Source organism: Pristiophorus japonicus, chromosome 3 (assembly GCF_044704955.1).
Source record: "Pristiophorus japonicus isolate sPriJap1 chromosome 3, sPriJap1.hap1, whole genome shotgun sequence".
In the NCBI taxonomy this organism is placed as follows: Eukaryota; Metazoa; Chordata; class Chondrichthyes; family Pristiophoridae; genus Pristiophorus; species Pristiophorus japonicus.
Window position 1 is genome coordinate 209,184,103 of NC_091979.1, and position 24,988 is coordinate 209,209,090.

Consider the following 24,988-nt stretch of genomic DNA (forward strand, 5'->3'; position numbering starts at 1 on the left):
TTATGAGCATAGCAATTGGCGACGAGGTAACGAACAACCGCGCGAAAATGCAAAGAACAGTTGGTGTCCTGGAGAAGTTCTCAGAAGGGGACGATTGGGAGGCCTTCATGGAGAGACTCGACCAATACTTCATGGCCAACGAGCTGGAAAGGGACGAGAACGCTAACAAATGAAGGGCGATCCTCCTAACTGTCTGTGGGGCAACAACCTATGGCCTCATGAAGAACCTCCTAGCTCCGGCAAAACCAACAGAGAAATCCTACGAAGAATTGTGTAGGCTGGTCCGGGAGCACCTAAATCCTAAGGAAAGCGTTTTGATGACGAAATAGTGGTTCGACAAGTGTCAACGATCGGAGGGCCAGGAAGTGGCGAGCTATGTCGCCGAACTAAGGCGCCTCGCAGGACATTGTGAGTTTGAGGCATTCCTAGAACAAATGCTGAGAGTCTTTTTTGTACTGGGCATTGGCCATGAGACAATCCTTTGTAAACTGTTGACTGTAGAAATTCCAAACCTAAGTAAAGCCATAACGATAGGCCAGGTATTTATGTCCACCAGCGACAACACCAAACAGATTTCGCAGAGTAAAGAAGTTTCAGCCAGTACTGTGCATAAAGTAATGTCAGTTTCGAGCAGAAATATATATGGCAGATCGTACACGCTGGCTGCTGCTGCCCAACCTCAGATGACTCAGATTCCGGCATCAATCGTTAATGCGAGGCAGTTAACACCTTGTTGGTGCTGTGGAGGTGATCATCGGCCCCATCAATGCTGCTTCAAGCACTATGCGTGCAATGGTTGCAGAACAATGGGACACCTCCAGCGAATGTGCAGGTGAGCTGCAAACCCTGCAAACCACCACATTGCAGAGGAAGATTGATCCACTGTGGATCAGGCTGAATTGGAGATTCGTACCGAGGAGGCGGAAGTGTACAGGGTACGCACATTCACCACGAAATGTCCACCAATAATGTTGAAAGATGAACTGAACAGTATTCCAGTATCTATGGAACTGGACACAGGTGGGAGTCAGTCCATAATGGGTAAAAAGGCCTCTGACAGGCTGTGGGGCAAAAAGGCACACAGGCCCAAGCTCAGCCCCATTTACACCAAACTAAAGACTTACACCAAGGAACTAATCCCTGTAATTGGCAGTGCAGAAGTCAAAGTCTCCTCTGACGGAGCAGTACACGAACTCCCGCTGTGGATTGTGCCAGGGGATGGCCCCCCCCACGATGCTTGGCAGAAGCTGGCTTGGAAAAATCCGCTGGAACTGGGACGACATCCGAGCACTTTCGTCCGTCGACGACGTATCATGTGCCCAGGTTCTGAGCAAGTTCCCATCATTGTTCGAGCTAGGCATTGAAAGCTTCTTGGAGGCGAAAGTGCAGATCCATTTGGTTCCCGGTACCCGACCCATCCGCCACAAGGCACGGACGGTACTGTACATAATGCGTGAGAAAGTGGAAATTGAGCTGATAGGCTACAGCGAGAAGGCATCATCGTGCCGGTGGAATTCAACGAGTGGGCTAGTCCGATTGTTCCAATACTTAAAGAGGACGGCACGGTTAGAATTTCTGGGGACTATAAAGTAACGATTAACCATTTTTCGCTACAGGACCAGTACCCGATACCCAAGGCAGACGACCTATTCACGACCCTGGCTGGAGGGAAGACGTTCACCAAGCTGGACCTGTCTCAGCCTAAATGATGCAGGAGCTGGAGGAGTCTTCGAAAGGCCTCACCTGCATCAACACGCACAAAGGTCTGTTCGTCTTTAACCGGTGCCCATTCGGGATTCGGTCGGCCGCGGCAATCTTCCAACAGAACGTGGAGAGCCTGCTATAGTCGGTTCCTCGCACCGTGGTTTTCCAGGACGACATACTGGTTACAGGTCGGGACACCATTGAGCACTTGAAGAATCTGGAAGAGGTTCTTAGTTGGTTGGATTGCGTGGAGCTCAGGTTGAAACGCTCGAAGTGTGTTTTCCTGTTGCTGGAGGTTGAGTTCTTAGAAGACGAATCGCGGCAAATGGCATCAGACCCACTGCGCCAAGACGGAGGCCATCAAGAACGCGCCGAGATCACAGAATGTGATGGAGCTGCGGTCGTTCCTGGGACTCCTTAACTATTTCGGTAATTTCCAACCTGGGTTAAGCACCCTGCTAGAACCCCTACATGCGCTACTGCGCAAGGGAGACGACTGGGTATGGGGGAATTCACAAGAGGCTGCCTTTAAGAAAGCCAGAAATCTGTTCTGTTCAAACAAACTGCTTGTCCTGTATAACCCTTGTAAACGATTAGTGCTAGCTTGCGATGCGTCGTCATACATGTCGGGTGTGTGTTACAACAGGCTAATGAATCGGGGATCTTGCAACCGGTCGCTTATGCGTCCAGGAGTTTGTCCAAGGCCGAAAGGGCCTATAGCATGATTGAAAAAGAGGCTCTGGCGTGCGTTTACAGGGTAAAAAAAATGCACCAGTTCTTATTTGGCCTCAAGTTTGAGCTTGAAACTGACCACAAGCCACTCATATCGCTGCTCTCTGAGAGCAAAGGAATTAACACCAATACCTCTGCCTGTATCCAAAGATGGGCGCTCATGCTGTCGGCATACAACTATGTAATCCGCCACAGACCGGGCACAGAGAACTGCGCAGATGCTCTCAGTCAGCTGCATTGCCCACTACCGGGGTGGAAATGGCACAGCTAGCTTACTTGCTCATTGTCATGGAGGCATTCGAGAATGAAAAGTCCCCCTGTTACGGCCCGCCAGATCAGGACCTGGACCAGCCAGGATCCTTTACTGTCCTTGGTAAAAAAACTGTGTCCTCCATGGGATCTGGCCCAGTGTCCCAACGGCAAGGCAGGAGGCAATTAAGCCGTTCCACAGGCACAAAGACGAAATATCCCTGCAGGCGGACTGTCTGTTGTGGGGCAATTGCGTGGTCTTGCCCAAGAAAGGCAGTGATACGTTCATATGTGAACTGCACAGCACCTACCCAGACATTGTAATGATGAAAGCCATAGCCAGATCCCATATGTGGTGGCCAGGCATCGACTCAGATTTAGATTCATGCATGCACCAGTACAACACTTGCTCTCAGCTGAGCAATGCACTCAGAGAGGCATCGCTAAGTTTGTGGTCTTGGCCCTCCAAACCTTGGTCGAGGATCCATGTGGACTATGCGGGCCCAGTTCTAGGCAAAATGTTTTTGGTTGTCATGGACTCGTACTCAAAATGGATTGAATGTGCGATAATGTCTGTAAGCACGTCCACGGCCACTATTGAAAGCCTACGAGCCATGTTTGCCACGGCTTGCCTGATGTCCTAGTCAGCGACAATGGGCCGTGCTTCACCAGTGCTGAATTCAAGGAATTCATGACGCGCAATGGGATCAAACACGTCACATCTACCCCGTTCCAGCCTGCATCCAACGGCCAGCAGAACGCGCAGTTCAGACCATCAAGCAAAGCTTGAAACGTGTGTCGGAAGGCTCCCTGCAGACCCGGCTGTCCCGAGTGCTGCTCAGCTACCGCACCAGACTCCACTCACTCACCGGGGTTCCCCCAGCCGAGCTGCTCATGAAAAAGGCACTAAAAACAAGGCATCCTCTTGTCCACTCTGATCTCCATGATCACGTGGAGGACAAGCGACATCAACAAAGTGTGTACCATGACCGTGCGATATTGAGATCAATGATCCTGTGTTTTGCTCAATTGTGGACATGGTCCCAAATAGCTCGCTGGCACGGTCACAGCCAAAGAGGGGAGTAGGGTGTTTCAGGTCAAATTGGCCAATGGACAAGCACACAGAAACCATTTGGATCAAATCAAATTGCAGTTCACCAACAACTACGAACAACCCGAAGAAGACACCACCAACTTTGACCCACCAACACACACACAAGTGGCAACTGACATCATGGTTGACCACGAAGCCGAACTCACCATCCCCAGCAGCCCGGCAAGGCCGGCTGCCCAACAGCCCAGTGAAGAACTAACTGTTAAGTATGAATAAAGAGTCTGACTGGATACTGTGATATCAAAGTAAAGTGTGACCTTAGTCTTTTAATGCAGGTCTCCAGAGTGCCTCTGCAGCCTGTTAGGCCTCTGTAAGTACCTGTGCTCCCAAGGGATTGTGGGGTCCCTTGGGACTCCAGGGGATGAGCCTCTGGTGGCTACACAAGGTATATACAGATTTACATATATAACAACACTCCCCCGCAAAGTCAAAAGTATAACTATTTACAAGGTGAGTCGATCTGGGGCCTTTCTTTCCCTGGTTGATTATGTCGGTGCAAATGTTGGTTTTGGTGAATCGTTTGTTGGGCCCTCGCTGGGCTGCTGTGCAGCTGGCCTGCTGGGCTGCCTGGTGTGGTGAGTCCTGCTGGGCTGTTGCAGGTGATGGGTTCTGCTTCGTGGTGAACCGCGGTGTCGGTTGCCACTGGTGTGTATGTTGAGGGGTCAAAGAAGTTAGGGTCCAATGTGTGTTGCTCAGGATAGTCTGTAAATCTGAGTTTGATTTGGTCCAGGTATTTCCGGTGGATGAGTCGATTTGAAAGTTTAACCCGAAACACCCTATTCCCCTCTGTGGCCACAACAGTGCCGGGAAGCCACTTGGGACCTTGTCCATAATTGAATACAAATGCAGGATCATTGATTTCAATTTTGCATGACACATTTGCGCTATCATGATATGTACTTTGTTGGAGCTGCCTGCTCTCTACCTGTTCATGTAGATCAGGGTGGACTAACGAGAGCCTTGTCTTAAGTGCCCTTTTCATGAGCAGTTCAGCGGGTGGAATCCCAGTGAGTGAATGGGGTCTCATGTGGTAGCTAAGCAGGTCTCGGGATAGGCGAACCTTCAGTTACCCTCTTCAAGCACTGTTCTCTCTGCCTGACCATTGGATGCTGGTTTGAATGGGGAAGATGTAACATGTTTGATCCCATTACAGGTCATGAACTCTTTGAACTCGGCACTGGTGAAACATGGCCCGTTGTCGCTCATAAGGACATCAGGCAGGCCGTGCGTGGCAATTATGGCCCGCAGGCTTTCAGTGGTGGCAGCGGACATGCTTGCTGACATTATCTCACATTCAATCCATTTGGAGTACGCATCTACAACCATTAGGAACATTTTACCCAAAAGCAGGCCTTCATAGTCGACATGGACCCTGGACCACGGTTTGGAGGGCCAAGACCATAAATTTAATGGCGCCTCCCTGGGTGCATTGCTTAACTGCGAGCATGTGTTACATTTGTGCACGCAGGATTCTAAATCCGCATTGATACCAGGCAACCACACATGGGATCTGGCTATTGCTTTCATCATTACGATGCCTGGGTGGGTACTGTGGAGATCACTGATGAAAGTGTCCCTGCCCTTATTGGGGACCATGACCCGATTGCCCCACAGAAGGCAGTCTGCCTGCATAGACATTTCATCTTTGCGCCACTAGTACGGCTTTATCTCTTCCTGCATTCCACTGGGACACTGGACCAGCTCCCGTGAAGCACACAAATTTTTACTAAGGACAGTAAGGGGTCCTGGCTCATGCAGATTCTAATCTGTCGGGCTGTGATGGGTGATTGCTCACTCTGAATGCCTCCATAACCATGACTAAATCTGTGGGCTGTGCCATTTCCACCCCCATGGTGTGCAGTGACAGCCTACTGAGAGCATCGGCACAGTTTTCTGTGCCTGGCCTGTGGCGGATGGCATAGTTGTATGTGGACAATGTGAGCGCCTACCTCTGGATGCGGGCTGATGCATTCGTATTTATCCCCTTGCTTTCTGAAAAGAGGGATATAAGCGGCTTATGGTCAGTTTCCAATTCAAATTTGAGCCCGAACAGATATTGATGCATTTTTTTTACCCCATAAACACACGCTAATGCTTCTTTTTCAATTATGCTGTAGACTTCTGGATGCATAAGCAACCTGTTACAATTTTTCCAGATTCATTAGCTTATTGCAATACACACCCGACCCCATACGACGACGCAGCACATGCTAGTACCAAACGCTTACATGGATCATACAACACAAGCAATTTGTTTGAGCATAACAATTTTCTAGCTTTTACAAAGGCATTTTCTTGGCTTTTACCCCATACCCATTCATCTCCTTTACACAGTAAGGCATGCAGTGGTACTAACAGTGTGCTGAGAATTGGTAAGAAGCTACCAAAGTAGTTCAGGAGTCCGAGAAAAGACCGCAGCTCCGTCACGTTCTGTGGCCTCGGTGCATTCTCGATTGCCTTCGCCTTCGAATCGATGGGCCTGATGCCGTCCGCCACGATTTTTCTCCCCAGGAACTCCACTTCAGGCTCTAGGAAAACACACTTCGAGCATTTTAACCTGAGCCCCATGTGGTTGCGTCGACTAAGAACCTCCTCCAGGTTCTGCAGATGCTCGACTGTGCCCCGACCAATGTCGTCCTGGAAAACCACTGTGCGCGGGATCGACTTCAGTAAGCTTTCCATGTTTCTCTGGAATATCGCCGTGGCTGATCAAATCCCAAATGGGCACCTGTTGTAAATGAAGAGACCTTTGTGCGTGTTGATGCAAGTGAGGCTCTTCGATGATTCCTCCAGATCCTGCGTAATGTAGACCGAGGTCAAGTCTAGCTTCTTGAATGTCTTTCCTCCCGCCAGCGTCGCATAAAGGTCGTCTGCCTTTGGTAGTGAGTATTGATCCTGCAGGGAGAAACAATTGATAGGTACTTTGTAATCACCACAGATTCTGATGGTGCCGTCTCCCTTGAGGACTGGAAAAATTGGCCTGGCCCACTCGTTGAATTCAATCAGCGAAATGATGCCCTCTCGTTGCAGCCGGTCCAGCTCGATCTCCCTCTCTCTCATCATGTACGGTACCGCTCTCGCCTTATGATGGAAGGGTCACGCCCCCGGAATTAGGTGGATCTGCACTTTTGCTCCTTGGAATTTCCCGATGCCTGGATCGAATAGCGAGGGGAATTTAATTAAGACTTGGGCACACGAAGTGTCGTCAATGGACGAGAGCGCTCGGACGTTGTCCCAGTTTTAGCTTTTCTTTCCCAGCCATCTCCTGCCAAGCAGCGTGGAACCATCGCCTGGTACCACCCAGAGTGGTAGCTTGTGCACCGCTCCATCGTAGGAGTCACTCCACGAAGGTTTCCCAATCATCTCCTCCGAAAATTTCTGCAGGATGCCCACTGTTCTCTGCATCGTTGGCTTCGTCATCTGTATCTCGTCGCCAGTTGTTATATATGAAGAAAGAGTCTGACTGGATACTCTGAGCTCAAAGTAAAGTGTGACCGTAGTCTTTTATTGCAAGTCTCCAGAGTGCCTCTCCAGCCTATGAGGCCTCCTTAAGTACCTGGACTCCCAAGGGATTGTGGGATCCCTTGGGACTCCAGGGGATGAGCCTTCTGGTGGCTACACAATGTATTTACAGGTTTATATATATAACACTAACCTACTCACCCACACCCGCATTTGTACCGAAACGATCGACAAGAGAGCGAAAAGCCCCAGATCATCTCACCTTTTAAATAAGTGTACTGTTGATTTCATGGGGGAATGATGTTATATATTTAACCCCTTATAACCTGTATCACACTACCACCAGAGTGCTACCTGTTGGAGTCCCAAGGGATCCCAGCATCTCTTGGGAGCACGGTATATGAGCAGGCCACCCACGAGGTACCTGCACTCTGGAGTCTTATTGAAGGAGCTAAGGTCACACTTGCTCATTGTACACAGTACTCAGTTTCATCCTTTATTATGGGCATAGCAGACAGCTTCTTAACTGATAAAGGATTAAGGGGTTAGGGGGAGAGGCAGGGAAGTGGTCCTGAGTCCATGATCAGATCAGCCATCATCGTATTTAATGGCGGAGCAGGCTCGAGGGCCTACTCCTGCTCCTATTTCTTAGGTTCTTATGTTCTTATGAGAGAAATTGTTCCCATTGGCAGAAGGTTTGAGAACCAGACGACACAGATTTAAGGTAATTGGCAAAAGAACCAAAGGCAAAAGAAGAAAAAGCTTTTTTACACAGCGAGTGGTAAGGATCTGGATTGCACTGCCTGAAAGGGAGGCAGAGGCAGACTCAATCACATCTTTCAAAAGGGAGTTGGATTAGTACCTGAAAGAAAAAAATGTGCAGGGTTTTGGGGAAAGAGCGGGGGGGTAGGAGTAGCTGAGGTGCTCTTGCAGAGAGGTGGGTTCGACGGGCTGAATGGCCTCCTTCCGTGCTGTAATCATTCTATGATTCTATGATTGAAATTGTTAGTGTTGCTAGTGCTGTTAAACTAGCTTGGCAGGTGGATGGGAACCTGAAAATAGATTCATTCGGGAGGAGAGTAAAGCTGGAATTAGAAAGCAAAAATAAAGAAAGTGAGTTTGAAGGTGAGAGGAAACAAGCAGGAAAAAAGGGTAAAAATCAAATTTAAAGACACTTTGTCTAACTGCACATAGCATTCGTAACAAAATAGATGAGTTGACGGCACAAATTGAGACAAACGGGTATGATCTGATAGCCATTACAGCGACGTCGTTGCAAGGTGACCAGGACTGGGGATTAAATAGTTAGGGGTATTTGACAATCCTGAAGGACAGACAGAAAGGAAAAGGAGGTGGGGTTGCTCTGTTGATAAAGGATGGAATCACTGCAACAGTGAGAAACGATATTGGCTCAAATGATCAGAATGTTCTAAAGTTTGGGTGGAGATAAGGAATAATAAGGGGAAAAAGTCACTGGTGGGTGTAGACTATAGGCCCCCTAACAGTAGCAACTCTGTTGGTCAGAGTCTACACCAGGAGATAGCGGGGGCTTGTAAAAAGGGAACAGCAATAATCATGGGTGATTTTAACCTCCATATTGATTGGACAAATCAAATTGGTCAGGGTAGCCTTCAGGGAGAGTTCATAGAGTGCAGAAGGGATGGGTTCCTTGGGCAAAATGTAACGGAACCAACCAGGGGGCAGGTTATCTTGGATCTGGTCCTGTGTAATGAGAGAGGATTAATAAACAATCTCCTAGTAAAAGAGGGGGTTGACTTACGAGGAAAGGTTGAGGAGGTTGGGCCTCTACTCATTGGAATTCAGAAGAACGAAAGGTGATCTTATCGAAACGTACAAGATTATGAGGGGGCTTGACAAGGTGGATGCAGAGAGGATAGGGGAGATGAGAATTTGGGGGGCATAATCTTAGAATAAGGGGTCACCCATTTCAAACTGAGATGAGGAGGAATTTCTTCTCTCAGGGTTGTAAATCTGTGGAATTCGCTGCCTCAGAGAGCCGTGGAAGCTGGGACATTGAATAAATTTAAGACAGAGATAGACAGTTTCTTAACCGATAAAGGATTAAGGAGTTATGGGGAGCAGGCAAGTTAATGGACCTGAGTCCATGATTGGATCAGCCATGATCCTATTAAATGGCGGAGCAGGCTTGAGGGCCTACTCCTGCTCCGATTTCTTATGTTCTTATGAAAGGATGGTATTCTAATAGAACCCTCAAAATACAGAGGCCCTGAAATTATAGTATGGAATATTAGTGTACAAAGGCTTCAAGAATTTATGATCAATGGGTTAACTCCTCCATTAAAATAGTGGAGAGAGGAATTGCAGACAAGGGGGCCGAAATTGCCCCTTTGCTTAAGGCCTGTTACCATCGCAAATCGGCGGCCACGCTGCAGAGTGGAGCAGCCGGCGACTTTTGGTGGAATGGTCGCTGATAGCACAATTGCCCCCTGAGGTTTCCCGGCGGTGCCCCGATCCCCCCTTACCACTCCCCTGCTGCCAATCTGTCTTAAGCGCATCATCACCGTGCGCACTGCTGATCTAACCCCCCGACGGCAACATTCCCCTCGGAAAATCTTTGGCCCGCCAGGCGGTGACAAAACAAACTTTTTCCCGGTGGTCCAGTGAGGCTGTGACCTTCTGCAGCGACAGAGTGGCTTCCCTTAAAGGAGAAGATGCACTGCCGCTGCCGCCATGTTTTTTTCTTTCGGCCGACTGCCATGTCAGCCCGATATTTATGCCCCCGGGTTTGCCCAGGCTGCCAACAGGCAGCGTGGCACCCCCTCTTGGGTGCCAGACCTCTGACCCGGCCGAAACCCTCCCAGGTGGCCCAGTGGGCTGAAGTTTTGGAATCGCAGAGCCTCTCTCCTTTAAGTGACGGGGAGAGCCATGGTGACGCGGCGCCATGACGACGTCTTGGCGACGGTGACTCTACTCCGCCCCCAACTTCTGCCCCTCAGTTGCTGTCACCGTCGCGTTTTTGCCCCTCAGTTGTTGTTCACCACCCCCATTAAGACCAACTTCTGAATCAAGGCAAAAAATAAAACAAAGAGCAGACTGTCGCTCAAGGGATGACCTGAACCGCAGCTCTGGTAAAATCCACCGAAACGGGGTGGGCAATTTCTACCCCAGCACATTAAATATTTGTGAGGCAAGATCCTAACAGTGTGGTTCCAGGGAAACTCTATTCATTAGAGGAAGGAGAGGAAAATGACAGGCTTTCCATATGTTACCTTTCATATTCAGCCTTACCTAACGGAAGGGTACCTGTAATCAATCAAGGTCAGGTGAAGCAAGAAAGAAGCCTTTAGCTCCAAGGGATCACTTGACAGTTGTATTCGAAAGCTTCCGTGCCATCCTTTCATTTGCTGTGAGCGTCGAATTCCAAGTTAGTAAACTGGCCAGCAGAATGACATTATTACATTGCCCCAACACACGTGCACCCTGTAGTACTCCATCTGATGTCAAAATGACATGTTGCCTTTTGGAAATGCCCTGAGCTGTTGCATGCTGTTAAAATAATGATGCAGTCACAACTGATGAGATGGGGTGGGATGGCTGCAAGCTTCCACACAATATGTATTTTCTTTCTCAATTCAGTTAATTACTGTACTTGCTTTAATTGTAGGGCTTTTTTAGCATTTCTCAAAGGAATACAGACGAGATCACACCACGTACATCCAGCTTTATGTCTCAATTATTCACCATGGGCTTGTAGATCCCGTGGTTACATACAATCAATGTCACATTCATTGTTAAGAGTGAAATGCTTTCTTTTGACAGGGACTTCCCACTGGAACCAGGTCCTTCCACACAAAAAACAGACAAAAGAATGCACTATCAATACCAAGCTGCTTTTAGCAGCAGCTCCCAAACCCATGGCGTCTTCCACCTATTAGGACAAGGGCAGCAGGCGCATGGGAACATCACCACCTCCAAGTTCCTCTCCAAGTCACACACCAGCCCAACTTGGAAATATATCGCCGTTCCTTCATTGTCGCTGGGTCAGCGTCCTGGAACTCCCTCCCTAACTGTTCTTTGCGAGTACCTTCATCACAAGGACTGCAGCGGTTCAAGAAGGTGGCTCAGCACCACCTTCTCAAGGACAACTAGGGATGGGCAATAAATGCTGGTCTTGCCAGTGATGCGCACATCCCAGGAAAGATTAAAAAGGGGGTAGTGCAGTCGGTTGGACACTGACCGTTCACCTCTGAGACCTGGGTTCAAAACAATCCAAGACCGATGGGATGAACGTCTCCTCGGATATAAGTATTGTACATGGAATGAGTTGGGGGTTTGGGGGTGGGACGGGGTGTTATATCCAGTTCCTAGTTGGCATAATATAAAAACTGCCCCTTACTCGCTCAGAATTGGAAACCTCAGTCAGGCTGGTGTGGTCACATGTCACACTGCACAGCTGGACTGCAATTCTGAGGCTGCAATCGAGAGACTATGGGGCAGAGCAGATGGGAGCTTCATGCTGACACTGGGTCTCATGTTTAAAAAGCACCATATTTACAACAAAGGAAAATTGAGTAAAACTCTTTCAGTGCGGATAGCAGCAGTCTGGTTTTCTGAAGGCATGCAACTGGTGCATCGTCTCACCCGCTGGCTGCGCCTACTGAGGAACCGCAGGCATCGGATGGTGAATAACGGGCAGCGCACCTGATAGGCACGGCTTTCAACCGAGGTTCCCCGCCAGAATTTGGACAATGGTGTAGTGAATGTCAGGTGGTGTGTGACAGTTGTGTGTTCTAATCAACAAAGTGTAATTTTGTTCCCCTTATGTAGTGGGATCTCCCTGCTGATTCTGAAACAACAGTGGATAACATCCCTTCACTTCCAGTCCCTGATGGAAATCAGTGCAGGCAATGTGTATGTGTCTGACAATCCCAGCCTGTGCTATTATCATACAGTCAACTGGACCGTGCTCTTCAGAACCAGTTTGCAAAAACCAGTCATAAAGAACAACAGAAATTCACAGAACTGCAGTAAGTAGCACCAGCCAGGGTAAGCGCGGGGCTGGGAAGGGCGGGTGGGGGGGGGGGAATTTTAACAGAACCCACCCGTTGAGAAACTGACGGGATCGGGTGCAACTCTGGTTTTCCACCCTGCCCGATTTTACTCACTGGAGAGTAGTATTGGGTGGGGCGTGAATCCGACGTTCCATCTGATCCCGTAGGATTTCCGCCCGGCGAGTTAGATTTAAATTATCCCCTCTATTTCTGTCCACCTCACTCTACCCTGTTCTATATCAGTTGCAATTTAAACATTTTTTTATGGGATACACAGGGATGTGCCTTGTCAGCAATTGCGACTTGAAGGAGTTTGTACTGAAAAGGGAGTGAGAAACTAGAACAGGGGCACAAGTTTCCTTTTCAGGGTGTATGGCATGGCACAGTGTAGAAGGGAGGGGGGGTTGATGACAGGTACCACATGTAGTATGTTGGGTTTTGATGGCATTGTCTGGGCAACACCTTGACAATTTATAATGCTTCTTCTGATCGCAAATGCAGCATTTTTGATTAACATGAACTACAAGCCTGGGTGATTTTAAATTGTTAAATGGCTACCCAAAGAGAGACATGCCAGGCATGAGCCCATTTAGCTATGCAGATTTTTGTAGCTCTGGGACTGTTAGCTTGGGATTAACTGGCTTGAAATGGTCTATTTCTGCAGAATTTACTGCCATGCTTGAATTTTTATCATTTTCATGGAACAAGAAGTGGGAGGAAAATGTTGTTAGGAATGTATTCTATTCCTTCATGCATTTTATATAAAATGAACTAGTTTGTTGGTTTACAATTGTGCCTCATTTCATTTTCTGTCCACTATCCAAAAAGACAGGAAAATGCGCACAATCATGTGTGAGATCACAGTAGCTGGTGTACACAACAAGACTTCTATGATTCCCAGATCACACTGCTGTTTAATCGGCAGTATAGGTTTGCTCTGGATCATAGGAGATCTGGGGACTGCTTATGGGAGTGACCGATGTCACTGAATCCAAGGGGCCGAAATTCATCATCTCACCGCTCGCTGCCGCTGACGCCGCCCACTGCCGTCGACATTCCTCCTGAAGATCCGCCCAGTGCAACTTTGGAGGCGGGCTGGATTGGGCGGGAGGGGAGAGCCGCCGGGAACCTCCCGCTGACGTCAGCGGAAGGCCGAGTGGCCTCCCGCCCACCGAACTCCCAGATTCCTGTGGACGGGAGTCGGCGGGAGTCGGCGTCAGAACAGAGGTGACCGTTGCAAGGATGCTGGTCTGTCCCCGACGATAAGTATGAAGAACCTGAAAAAAAGGTAACTGAACATTTTAATTTTTTTTTTCCAACAGTGACTTACCTGAATTTTTTTCAGGTCTTCGACCCACCGTAGGCCCGACTCCATTCTCGGCGGCACTTGGGCAGCAAGCGCCTCTGCCACTGAGAATGAGACCTTCTGCCCGCTGCCGCCCAGATTGCTGGTGCACGTAGTGTATTTGCCGCCCGCCGACCTTCGAGAAACCCCGGTGATGAATATCCCGGCCAAAGTACCGTCCGGTACCTTGGCGGCACTTTGGGCGGCATTTGGGCGGACGGAGGCTTCCAGTGTGTAATACATTGTAATAAATTAGTAACACTGTAGTTGATGCATTTAAATGACGTGGTATATCTTGTGATATTGTCACTGTGATGTGGGCACTGTAAAGTGATGAGAATTCAAGCTGCAATGGATTACCAATAGATAGCACTTCTCTGCTGAAATTGAATAGAGATCCTGAAGGTGATGAGTAAAATAAGATATTTCATTACATTACACAGAAGTGAAATAAAATATCTTTACACAGAATATTTATAGCACAGAAACAAGCCCGACTAGTCCCACATAACATAGTGGTTATCTTATTGGACTAGTAATCCAGAGGCCTGGACTAAAGATTTCATGTGACATGAGTTCAAATCCCACCATGGCAGCTGGGGAATTTAAATTCAGTTAATTAAATAAATCTGGAATGAAAAGCTAGTATCAGTAATGATGACCATGAAATTTCTAGATTGTCGTTAAAAACCATCTGGTTCACTAATGTCCTTTAGGGAAGGAAATCTGCTGTTCTTACCTGGTCTGGCCCATATATGACTCCAGACGCTCAGGAATGTGGTTGACTCTTAACTGCCCTCTGCGGTTCAAGAAGGTGGTTCACCACCACCTTTTCAAAGGCAATAAATGCCAGCCTTGCCAGCAATGCCCACATCCCATGAATGAAGAAAGAAATGAGTATCCTCCCATTCTATCTACCTCATCTCAGCCTTTCACCATATCTTTCTATTCCCTTTTCTCGTGTACTCGTCTAGTTTCTTTTTGAAAGCATCTAAGCTATCTGCCTCAACCACTTCCGGTTGTAGCGAGTTCCACATTCTAACCTCTCTCTGATTAAAGACATTTCTCCTGATTTCCCTATTGGATTTATTAGCAACTGTCTTGTCTTTATAGATCCCCTAGTTTTGGATTATTTCACAAGTGGAAACATTCTTTCCATATCTACCCAGTCCAGTCCATTCATAATTTTAAAGATATCTATCAGGCCACCTCTAAGTCTTATTTTTTTTTTAAAGAAAAAAGCCCCAAGCTGTTCAATCTTTCCTGTTAGCTGTCATCTCTCAGTTCTGGTACCCCCCTTATAAATATTTTTTGCCCTTTCTCCAGTGCTTCTATGTCCTTTTTATAGTGCAGGGTATGGAGACCAGAACTCTGCACAGTACTCAAGTGCAGCCTGACCAGAATCCTATACAAGTTTAATATTACTTCTATACCTCGAGAAATAAACCTCAGTGCTTTGTTAGCATTTTTCATTGCTTTGCTGACCTGCAATGCTGCCTTTAATGATTTGTTCACCTGTATCCCTAGATCCCTTTGCTCTTCTACCCCATTCCATTTCTTATTTTCGACAGTGTAGGTGATGTTTCTGTTTTTGCTACCGAAATGCACATCACATTTATCTCAGTTAAAGTTCATTTGCCACTTGACTGCCTAGTCGGTAAGTTTTCTAAAGTCATGTATGATACATTTGTCCTCAGTGTTAGCTGTATCATTATGTCAAAAGCAACGTTCCCCTTCTGCACTACTCATCACTCTGCAATTTTCTGTCCATAAAAATAACTGGAAAGGAATAAATTGCAGGGCAGAGTAAAAGTGGAAGTTTCCTGGCCAGTGTGCCCAAAGTAACAGGAAAGGGTGGCTTACACGCATCAACTGAGCGTGGCACAGCAAGAAGACACATGTGCCATACAATTCATACCCTCATAAAGTGACTGAGTGGGCACAGTCGGGAAAAGGCCTCATGGAAGAACAAAGCGGAGATGGTGGGACCATGTAGTGCAGCGTTACCATGACAACAGGAAGACTGCTGTGAGGGTAGAACATGTTGGTGAGGTCTGTGGTGTCTGTGGCAAGCCTGGCATATGACAAGCGGCTGCCTGGGATCACAATGAACAAGAAACAGCTCTACGAGTAAAACTAGTTCGACCTGATGTCAGCAGTTTAGAATCAATCTCACTTTTCTTATTTTAGTTTTTATGTTTAAAAAAGAGAATTCATAATGAGGAACAATGGAACAGGATCCCTATGCTGCTCGTAGGCATGGCCATAACTTACAGCTTTACTGGTTCTGTGGATTATTAGGTCAGCCACTCGTAGATATTAGCTGTATCCCATGTTGTCTCATGCTGTAACTTCGATAATCATCTCTAGCCCACTTTTCTCACAATCTATATTCCATACATTTTGTTAGCTTATATTTTGAATAAAGGCAGAATGGATCTTACGACATTGTTTTAGGGAGCTATGTTAAGAAGCATGTTACGGAGAGGGCATGGCGTGTTTTTCCATTAAAGGGGAGGTCCCAAGGTTGTGTGTGCCACTCTGCATATTGGTGAGGGTTGACTGTAACGTTGACTGTCTTGGGTGCTGGTAACCAGGCAGCTTTATTGAGTGAGATTCTTGTTTCTTTCTCAGCTTCTGACAGGATGATGTGTGACATCCTGTGTTCTGATGATGGCTGTTGGGGTCCAGGCCCAAACCAGTGCCTGTCATGCAGATTCTTCCGTAGAGGGAGGACCTGCATTGAATCCTGCAACTTGTTTGAAGGGTAAGTCTAAAAAAAACTATTTCTGCCTCAGTGGTTCAGTTGGGAAAGTCAACATGTAACTGAAAAAGAAAAGATAAAACATAGCCTCTTACACAACTTCAGGAAGTCCCAAAGTGCTTTTGGGTGTAGTACTTTTGAAGTATAGTCACTGTTGTAAGGCAGGAAGCGCAGCCACCAATTTGTGCACAGCGAGGTTTCACAAACAGCAATGTGATAAATGATCAGATAATCTGTTTTAGTGATGTTGGTCAAGGGATAAATGAACTCCCCAACTGTTCTTCAAATAATGTCGTGGGATCTTTTATGTCACCCGTGAGGTTTAACGTCTCAACCGAAAGGTGGCACCTCCGATAGTGCAGCTCTATCTTACTACTATGCTGAAGTGTCAGCCTGGATTTTATGCTCAAGTATCTGAAATGGGGCTTAAACCCACAGACTTCTGGCTCAGAGATAAGAGTGCCACCCACTGAGTTGGCTGATTCCTGCAGTTTACTGAATTTCTCTGGCAGCTTTGACAATTATGTCAGGGGACCGGGAGAACCCCGCATTGAATTTCAAAGTCATTGTCTGCCGGAGAGAATAAGGGGAACAAAGGGCTGCCAAGATATTGACAGTTGACCTCTCTTCTCAATGTACTCAGAGGCAGGACAGTTGGTTCCTGCCACAAACATAAAGACAAACGATATTGATAGCACCAAGCAAGTGCGCTTGTTCGATATCCCACTCATTCAGCACCCTCTTAGCAGGATAGCAAGATTCGTGGCTGCTTGACTTGAGCTGTTCCTGATAGCCAATAGTTGAAACCAGTGGTGCCGGGACACACGATGATGTTACCCTTGGGATGGTTGAAGGATTAGAATGTGAAGTCCAACAGCTGAGGTCTTTTTACCTTTTTGTACAACATCTATATTAGAGGACCCACTCTACTCGCAGATCTCACAGACACCAATAATTCCTGCAGTGATCTTCAGTGTCCTGAGGTAGTTGCCTTTAGGTGTACGATAGGTATTGCCCGACACAAAAGAGCTTGTCCAGTACTGTAGGCCTTTTCCTTCACTTTTTCTGACACCATGAATCTTCGCCCTTCACCCAGGTTTCACTTTTTTTTAATGATTTTTTTTTTGTTTCATTTTACAATTACACTCCTAATCCTTTTTTTAAACAAAGGTAGTAGCAAAATAATTGTTTCCAAATTTTGTTTCACCTAAATGAGACTTCTAAAATTTGACATAATGTCACACCTTTGGTGAGTTGGTCAGACCACAGGTAAAGGTTACAGAGACAGATAGGGAATGGATGACCAACAAGAAGAGCAGTGGAAGGAAGGTAGTGCAGAGGTCCCCTGCAGTTATCCCCCTCCAAAACAGATACACCGTTTTAGGTACTGTTGGGGGGGATGACTCATCAGGGGAAGGCAGCAGCAGCCAAGTTCATGGCATCGTGGGTGGCTCTGCTGCACAGGAGGGCAGAAAGAAGAGTGGGAGAGCTATAGTGGTGGGGGATTCTATTGTAAGGGGAATAGATAGACGTTTCTGCGGCCGCAGTCGAGACTCCAGGATGGTATGTTGCCTCCCTGGTGCAAGGATGTCTCGGAGCGGTTTCAGGACATTTTGGAGTGGGAAGGTGAACAGACAGTTGTCATGGTGCATATAGATACCAATGACATAGGTAAAAAACGAGATGAAATGCTACAAGATGAATTTAGGGAGCTAGGAGTTAAATTAAAAAGTAGGTCCTCAACAATTGTAATCTCAGGATTGTCACCAGTGCCACGTGCTAGTCAGAGTATGAATCGCAGGATAGCTCAGATGAATACGTGGCTCGAGGAGTGGTGCAGAAGAGAGGGATTCAAATTCCTGGGACATTAGAACCAGTTCTGGGGGAGGTGGGACCAGTACAAACCGGACGGTCTGCACCTGGGCAGGACCGCAACCAATGTCCTAGGGGAAGTGTTTGCTAGTGCTGTTGGGGGGGAGTTAAACTAATATGGCAGGGGGATGGGAACCTATGCAGGGAGACAGAGGGAAGTAGAATGGGGGCAGAAGCAAAAGATAGAAAGAAGAAAAGTAAAAGTGGAGGGCAGAGAAACCCAAGGCAAAAATCAAAAAGGGCCAAATTACAGCAAAATTCCAAAAGGGTAAAGTGTGTTAAAAAGACAAACCTGAAGGCTCCGTGCCTCAATGTGAGGAGTACTTGTAATAAGGTGGCCGAATTAACTGCCCAGGCAGCAATTAATGACTTTGATATAATTGGCATCACGGAAACATGGCTCCAGGGTGACCAACGATGGGAACTCAACATCCAGGGGTATTCAACATTCAGGAAGGATAGACAAAGGAAAAGGAGGTGGGGTAGCGTTGCTGGTTAAAGAGGAAATTAACGCAATAATAAGGAAGGACATTAGCTTGGATGATGTGGAATCTGTATGGGTGGAGCTGCGGAATACCAAAGGGCAGAAAACGCTAGTGGGAGTTGTGAACAGACCACCAAACAGTAGTAGTGCGGTTGGGGACAGCATCAAGCAAGAAATTAGGGATGCATGCAATAAAGGTACAGCAATTATCATGGGCGACTTTAATCTACATATAGATTGGCCTAACCAAACTGGTAGCAGTACGGTGGAGGAGGATTTCCTGGAGTGTATTAAGGATGGTTTTCTAGACCAATATGTCGAGGAACCAACTAGAGGGCTGGCCATCCTAGACTGGGTGATGTGCAATGAGAAAGAACTAATTAGCAATTTTGTTGTGCGAGGCCCCTTGGGGAAGAGTGACCATAATATGGTAGAATTTTTTATTAAGATGGAGAGTGACACAGTTAATTCAGAGACTAGGGATCTGAACTTAAGGACAGGTAACTTCGACGGTATGAGGCGTCAATTGGCTAGAATAGACTAGTAAAGGATACTTAAAGGATTGACAGTGGATAGGCAATGGAAGACATTTAAAGATCACATGGATGAACTTCAACAATTGTACATCCCTGTCTGGAGTAAAAACAAAACGGGAAAGGTGGCTCAACCGTGGCTAACAAGGGAAATTAAGGATAGTGTTAAATCCAAGGAAGAGGCATATAAATTGGCCAGAAAAAGCATCAAGCCTGAGGACTGGGAGACATTTAGAATTCAGCAGAGGAGGACAAAGGGCTTAATTAGAAGGGGGGAAATAGAATATGAGAGGAAGCTTGCCGGGAACATAAAAACTGACTGCAAAAGCTTCTATAGATAAGTGAAGAGAAAAAGATTAGTGAAGACAAACGTAGGTCCCTTGCAGTCAGATTCAGGTGAATTTATAATGGGGAACAAAGAAATGGCAGACCAGTTGAACAAATACTTTGGTTCTGTCTTCACGAAGAAAGACACAAATAGCCTTCCAGACGTACTCGTGGGCCGAAGATCTAGTGAGAAGGATAGGAGCAGGGAGGTCTTGCTGCAGTTGTCCAGAGCTTTGGTGAGGCCTCTCCTGGAATATTGTGTTCAGCTTTGGTCTCCTAATCTGAGGAAGGACGTTCTTGCTAATGAGGGAGTGCAGCGAAGGTTCACCAGACCGATTCCCGGGATGGCTGGACTGACATATGAGGAGAGACTGGATCAACTGGGCCTTTATACACTGGAATTTGGAAGGATGAGAGGGGATCTCATAGAAACATGTAAGATTCTGACGGGAATGGACAGGTTTGATGCGGGAAGAATGTTCCCAATGTTGGGGAAGTCCAGAACCAGGGGAAACAGTCTTAGGATAAGGGGTACGCCATCTAAGACTGAGATGAGGAGAAACTTCTTCACTCAGAGAGTTGTTAACCTGTGGAATTCCCTACCGCAGAGAGTTGTTGATGCCAGTTCACTGGATATATTCAAGAGGAAGTTAGATATGCCCCTTACGGCTAAAGGGATCAAGGGGTATGGAGAGAAAGCAGGAAAGGGGTACTGAGGGAATGATCAGCCATGATCTTATTGAATGTTGGTGCAGGCTCGAACGGCAGAATGGCCTACTCCTGCATCTATTTTCTATGTTTCTATGTTTCTTGGTTGTAGTTAAAGTCTGGATGGAGTGTTTCCAATTAAGAACCCCTAATTATGAAAGGAAAAAGATGGAATTAGTCTAAAGATAGAGATAAATTTAGAAGTATGCATTTCCCTTGGTAGGAGTAAAAATGCAACAATTATTATTTATCATGAATAATAGAGCTGTGAATTCAAACATTGGCAATTGTCTTTTATGAAAGGAGCTTCATTACAGTGTATTACTATCTCATGCACATCATTTGTCGCTGCAAAAAGAACCATCAGGCCTTTAATTTGTTTTGAAAATGCTGTTGGATACATTTGGAACCATTGACATGATCACCTGAAATCTGACAACACATTTCCAGCTGCTTATCCGATTACTTTTTCATTAAAATGCAAACTCATAGTGAAACTGTGTCCACCTGAAATCACTTTATTGCGTCCTTAATATTTTCTGAAAGTGGCTGATCGGCACCATATAACCAAGAGGGACAGGTCTCTGCGATGAATGGAGAAATATGACCCATCCTCGTATTACCCGTCACTGCAAGCTGTCTTGCAGATCATGTACCACTCTGTTTGGAGATGGTGTTGAGGGGATCTGCTGAAGGTGTCGTCTTCCAGGTTAAAGTGCAACTTGATGTTATAAGGAAAAGAACCATCACCCAGTAATGTGAGGATGGTTGAGTCCTACCCCAGACAGTCCCAGCAAGCGTTGACTAGAATATGATCTCCAAACACTGGGTTGACATCCAGTGGGGGACACGTGTGCAGGCTGAGTGACCACTGGCGTAGTGGTAGTGGTCCTGCCTCTGAGTCAGAAGAATTAGGTTCAGGCCCCACTCCAGACAGCGAGTGGAGACCAGAACACCGGCTCTGAATGACATCCAATGAGGGTATACTTGTTTGATGTGTGCTGGTGGCCCATGCCAATCGTTAGGGTAGCTGGCATCATAGTCTTGGTTGCAGCCCACCTAGGAAAGAAAGTACCTAGAATCAAGAATGATACAGCACAGAAGGAGGCCATTCGGCCCATCGTGCCTGTGCCGGTTCTTTGGTAGAGCTATCCAATTAATCCCACTCTCCTGCTATTTCCGCATAGCCCTGTAAATTTTTCCCTTCAAGTATTTATCCAATTCCCTTTTGAAAGTTACTATTATATTTGCTTCCACCACCCTTTTAGGAAGTGCATTCCAGATCACAACAACTCATTACATAATTTTTCCCTCATGTCATCTCTGATTCTTTTTCCTATCACCAGTTTGCCCATTTCACCAGTCTATACGCCCTCCTGAAGTCTGTCATTATTCTCATTGTTTACTACATTTATGAGTTTCATGTTATCTGCAGACTATGAAATTTTGCCCTGAATACACAAGTCCAAGTCATTAATATATATCAAAAAGAGCAGTGGTCCTAATACTGACCCCTGAGGAACACCACTGTACACTTGCATCCAATCTGACAAACACTACTCTTTGCTTTCTGTCCTGTAGCCAATTTTGTATTCACATTGTCATTGTTCCTTTATTCCCATGGGCTTTCATTTTGCTAAGAATTCTATTATGTGGAACTTTATGAATCATCTTTTGAAAGTCCATGTACACGCCATCAACCACATTACCCTCATCAACCCTCTCCATTACTTCAAAGAACTCAATCAAGTTAATCAAACAAGATTTGCTTTTGACAAATCCCTGCTGACTTTCATTCATTAGCCCATATTTTTCCAAATGCCAATTATTGTCTCTAAAAGGTTCCCTACTTCTGACGTTAGGCTGACTGGCCTGTATTTGCAGAGTTTATCCATCCCCGCCTTTTTTGAACAGGAGTGTAACAGTTGCAATCCTTCAGTCTTCTGACATCACCCCCATATCTAATGAGGATTGGAAGATTGCAGCCAGAGGCTTGGCAATTTTCACCTCTACTTCCCTCAGTAACCTCGGATATATCCCATCCAGACTGGGTGACTTTACTACTTTGAGCACTGACAACCTTTTGAATACATCCTCTTTAACTAGTTTTAAGCTGTCTAATATCGCTACCACCTCCTCCTTTACTGACATTGACAGCATTCTCTTCTCTACTGAACACAGATGCAAAATACTCGTTTAGTATCTCAGACATGCTCTTTGCCTCCACAAGAAGATCTCCTTTTTGCCTCCACAAGAAGATCTCCTTTTTGCCTCCACAAGAAGATCTCCTTTTTGGTCCTGAATTGGCCCCACGCTTCTTTTGACTATTCTTTTATTATTTATATTCTTCGAAAAGACTTTTGTGTTCTCTTTTATCTTAGTTGCTAATCTAATTTCATACACCCTCTTTGCCCCTCTTATTCTCTTTTTTGGAGCTCCTCTGTACTTTTTGTGTTCAGTTTGGTTCTCTATTGTATTATGTACCTGACATTTATCATAAGCCTCCTTTTCCTGTTACATAATAAACTCCATGGGCCCAAATTGCCCACCACTGGAAAAGGGGTGCACCTACTGTGTTTTTGTTTTTTTACCGTAGAGGCTCTTGGGTTGTGGGTCCTCCCCACCATACGCCACTGATCGGCTGCTATTGCAGATGTCTTCTGCTGAAAGTAAAGTAAATGAAAGTAAAAATCTTCAATCCATTTAACATCGCACACACACAGGGTCACACACACACACACACACACACACGTTAAAACACTACGTTGATCCTCTTGTCATTGCCTGAAAGCATGAATACATCGGCGTAACCTTAAGATAAATAAAATCATCCATGTGATACTGAATCTACATTTACGTGGTACATGGCACATGGAGGGTGCATAAATAAAATCATTATTTACTTTTGCTACCCTCACCAGGTCGTTCCACCTCTTACGGCACCTTTCCCCGGTGCGTACCATGGTACTTATGGAGAACACATCCTCCCCGATCTCATCCCATATCCTATTGTACTCCTTTGGGGGGAGGAAGCTTTCCATGACCACCCTTCGTTAGCTCGGAGTACCACTCTGTAATATTCTCGAGAAGGGCAGGTAACTCCGTCTTGTCGAAGGCGGGCGCCCTCAACCTCCCGTCCTTTTCGATGTTCCTGCGCTTCGATTTTTTTTTTTAACATTTCCATAATAGTTCTGTTATGATTTTTGCTTTGTAAAATATGTTGTCTTATTCTTCAAACTGTAGAATTATTAGTTGTTGTGAATATTTTTTAACTCTGCAATTTGTTTTTAAAGTAACTGCCCATCAACTAGCTTGTTGCTCCTTCTCACTCGCTCTCCCTCCTCTTCAACTCATTGCACATGTATGGGTGACCCCTGACCCCCGAAATCACGGGTAAAACGCTTCTATGAAAATAACAGAAAATACAAAAAAATCGCGCATGCGCAGTTCAGTGCCGCATCGAAGAGGAAGTCGATCTGGATCGACTATTAGCTTACATACCATCTGCTGCAGACCGTTGGCATACCGCTGATATAACGCCAAAAAAAAATTGACCAATTTTGTCCTCTTCGATTTCGGCGGTATGCCGGCAGTTTGAAATGACGCACCGCCAGCATACCGCCGAGAAATGGGCGGACCTTATGCATTGACCAAGTGTGGTCTGATCAAGGTTCGATACAGGTTTAGCATAACTTCCCTACTTTTCAATTCTATACCTCTAGAAAGAAATCTTAGTGCTAGGTTTGCCTTTTCTATGGCTTTGCTAACCCATGTTGCAACTTTTAGTGATTTGTGTATTTGTACTCCGAGGTCCTTTTGCTCTTCTACTTTTCCAAGTAATAAGTGACCTCCCTATTCTTCCGACCAAAATGTAATACCTCACATTCATCTGCGTTGAAATTAATTTGCTAATTCTACAAGTTTATTAATGTCCTCCTGTAATTTGTTGCAGTCCTCCTCATTATTGACTATTGCCCCCAATTTGGTGTAATCCACAAATTTAGAAATTGTGTTTTTGATTCCAAAGTCTAAATCGTTAATATAAATTGTGACCGGTGGTCCCAGCATTGATCCTTGTGGAATACCACTACCCACCTTCTGCTACTGTGAATAGCTACCTTCTATCCCTACTCTCTTCTGTTTCTTGTCCCCTGACTCCGCATTCTCTGACCTTGTTCATTAGTCTCTTATGGGGTACCTTATCGAAGGTCTGTTATTAAAACTCTGGTGTGTTTCTGCTTATCTGAAGTGTATATCCATGTGCACGCTTGCAAAGTCACTTCTTTGGTTGCAAAAATTGCTCCCAGTGAATGCTGTCAAGCTTATATTTTAATGTAAAAACCACAAAGACTGTTAATAGAAAAATGTGGCATACAAAGCCTTCTAAAGTGCACCTTATAATACTGAGCTTAAATTTTATTCAGGGATTTTCGAGAATTTGCAAATGGCACTGTCTGCATGGAATGTGATGAGCAGTGTGAGAAAATGGATGAAGATGTGGTAACATGCCATGGAACGGTAAGGAGCCACTTTCAGGCTGTGAAATCCCAGTGACATCTTACTGTGGGTAAGATTTGTACAAGTGATTTGGACATGATACGAAATGTGGGGTTTCCCTTTACTTTTGTATCATGTCGAGTTTCTGTTGCTGAAAATGTTCA

At 46.0% G+C, this 24,988-nt stretch overlaps 1 protein-coding gene across 1 annotated transcript in view; it reads left to right on the forward strand.

Annotated features, from left to right (window-relative positions):
* Window positions 1–24,988, forward strand: part of LOC139255129 (receptor tyrosine-protein kinase erbB-4-like) — a 1,872,364-nt gene that overhangs the window by 998,682 nt on the left and 848,694 nt on the right. Inside the window, exons 12-14 of the mRNA XM_070873872.1 lie at window positions 12,071–12,270; window positions 16,274–16,406; window positions 24,752–24,845. Of these exons, the coding sequence (XP_070729973.1) occupies window positions 12,071–12,270; window positions 16,274–16,406; window positions 24,752–24,845 (427 nt within the window). The remainder of the gene's footprint in view (window positions 1–12,070; window positions 12,271–16,273; window positions 16,407–24,751; window positions 24,846–24,988) is intronic.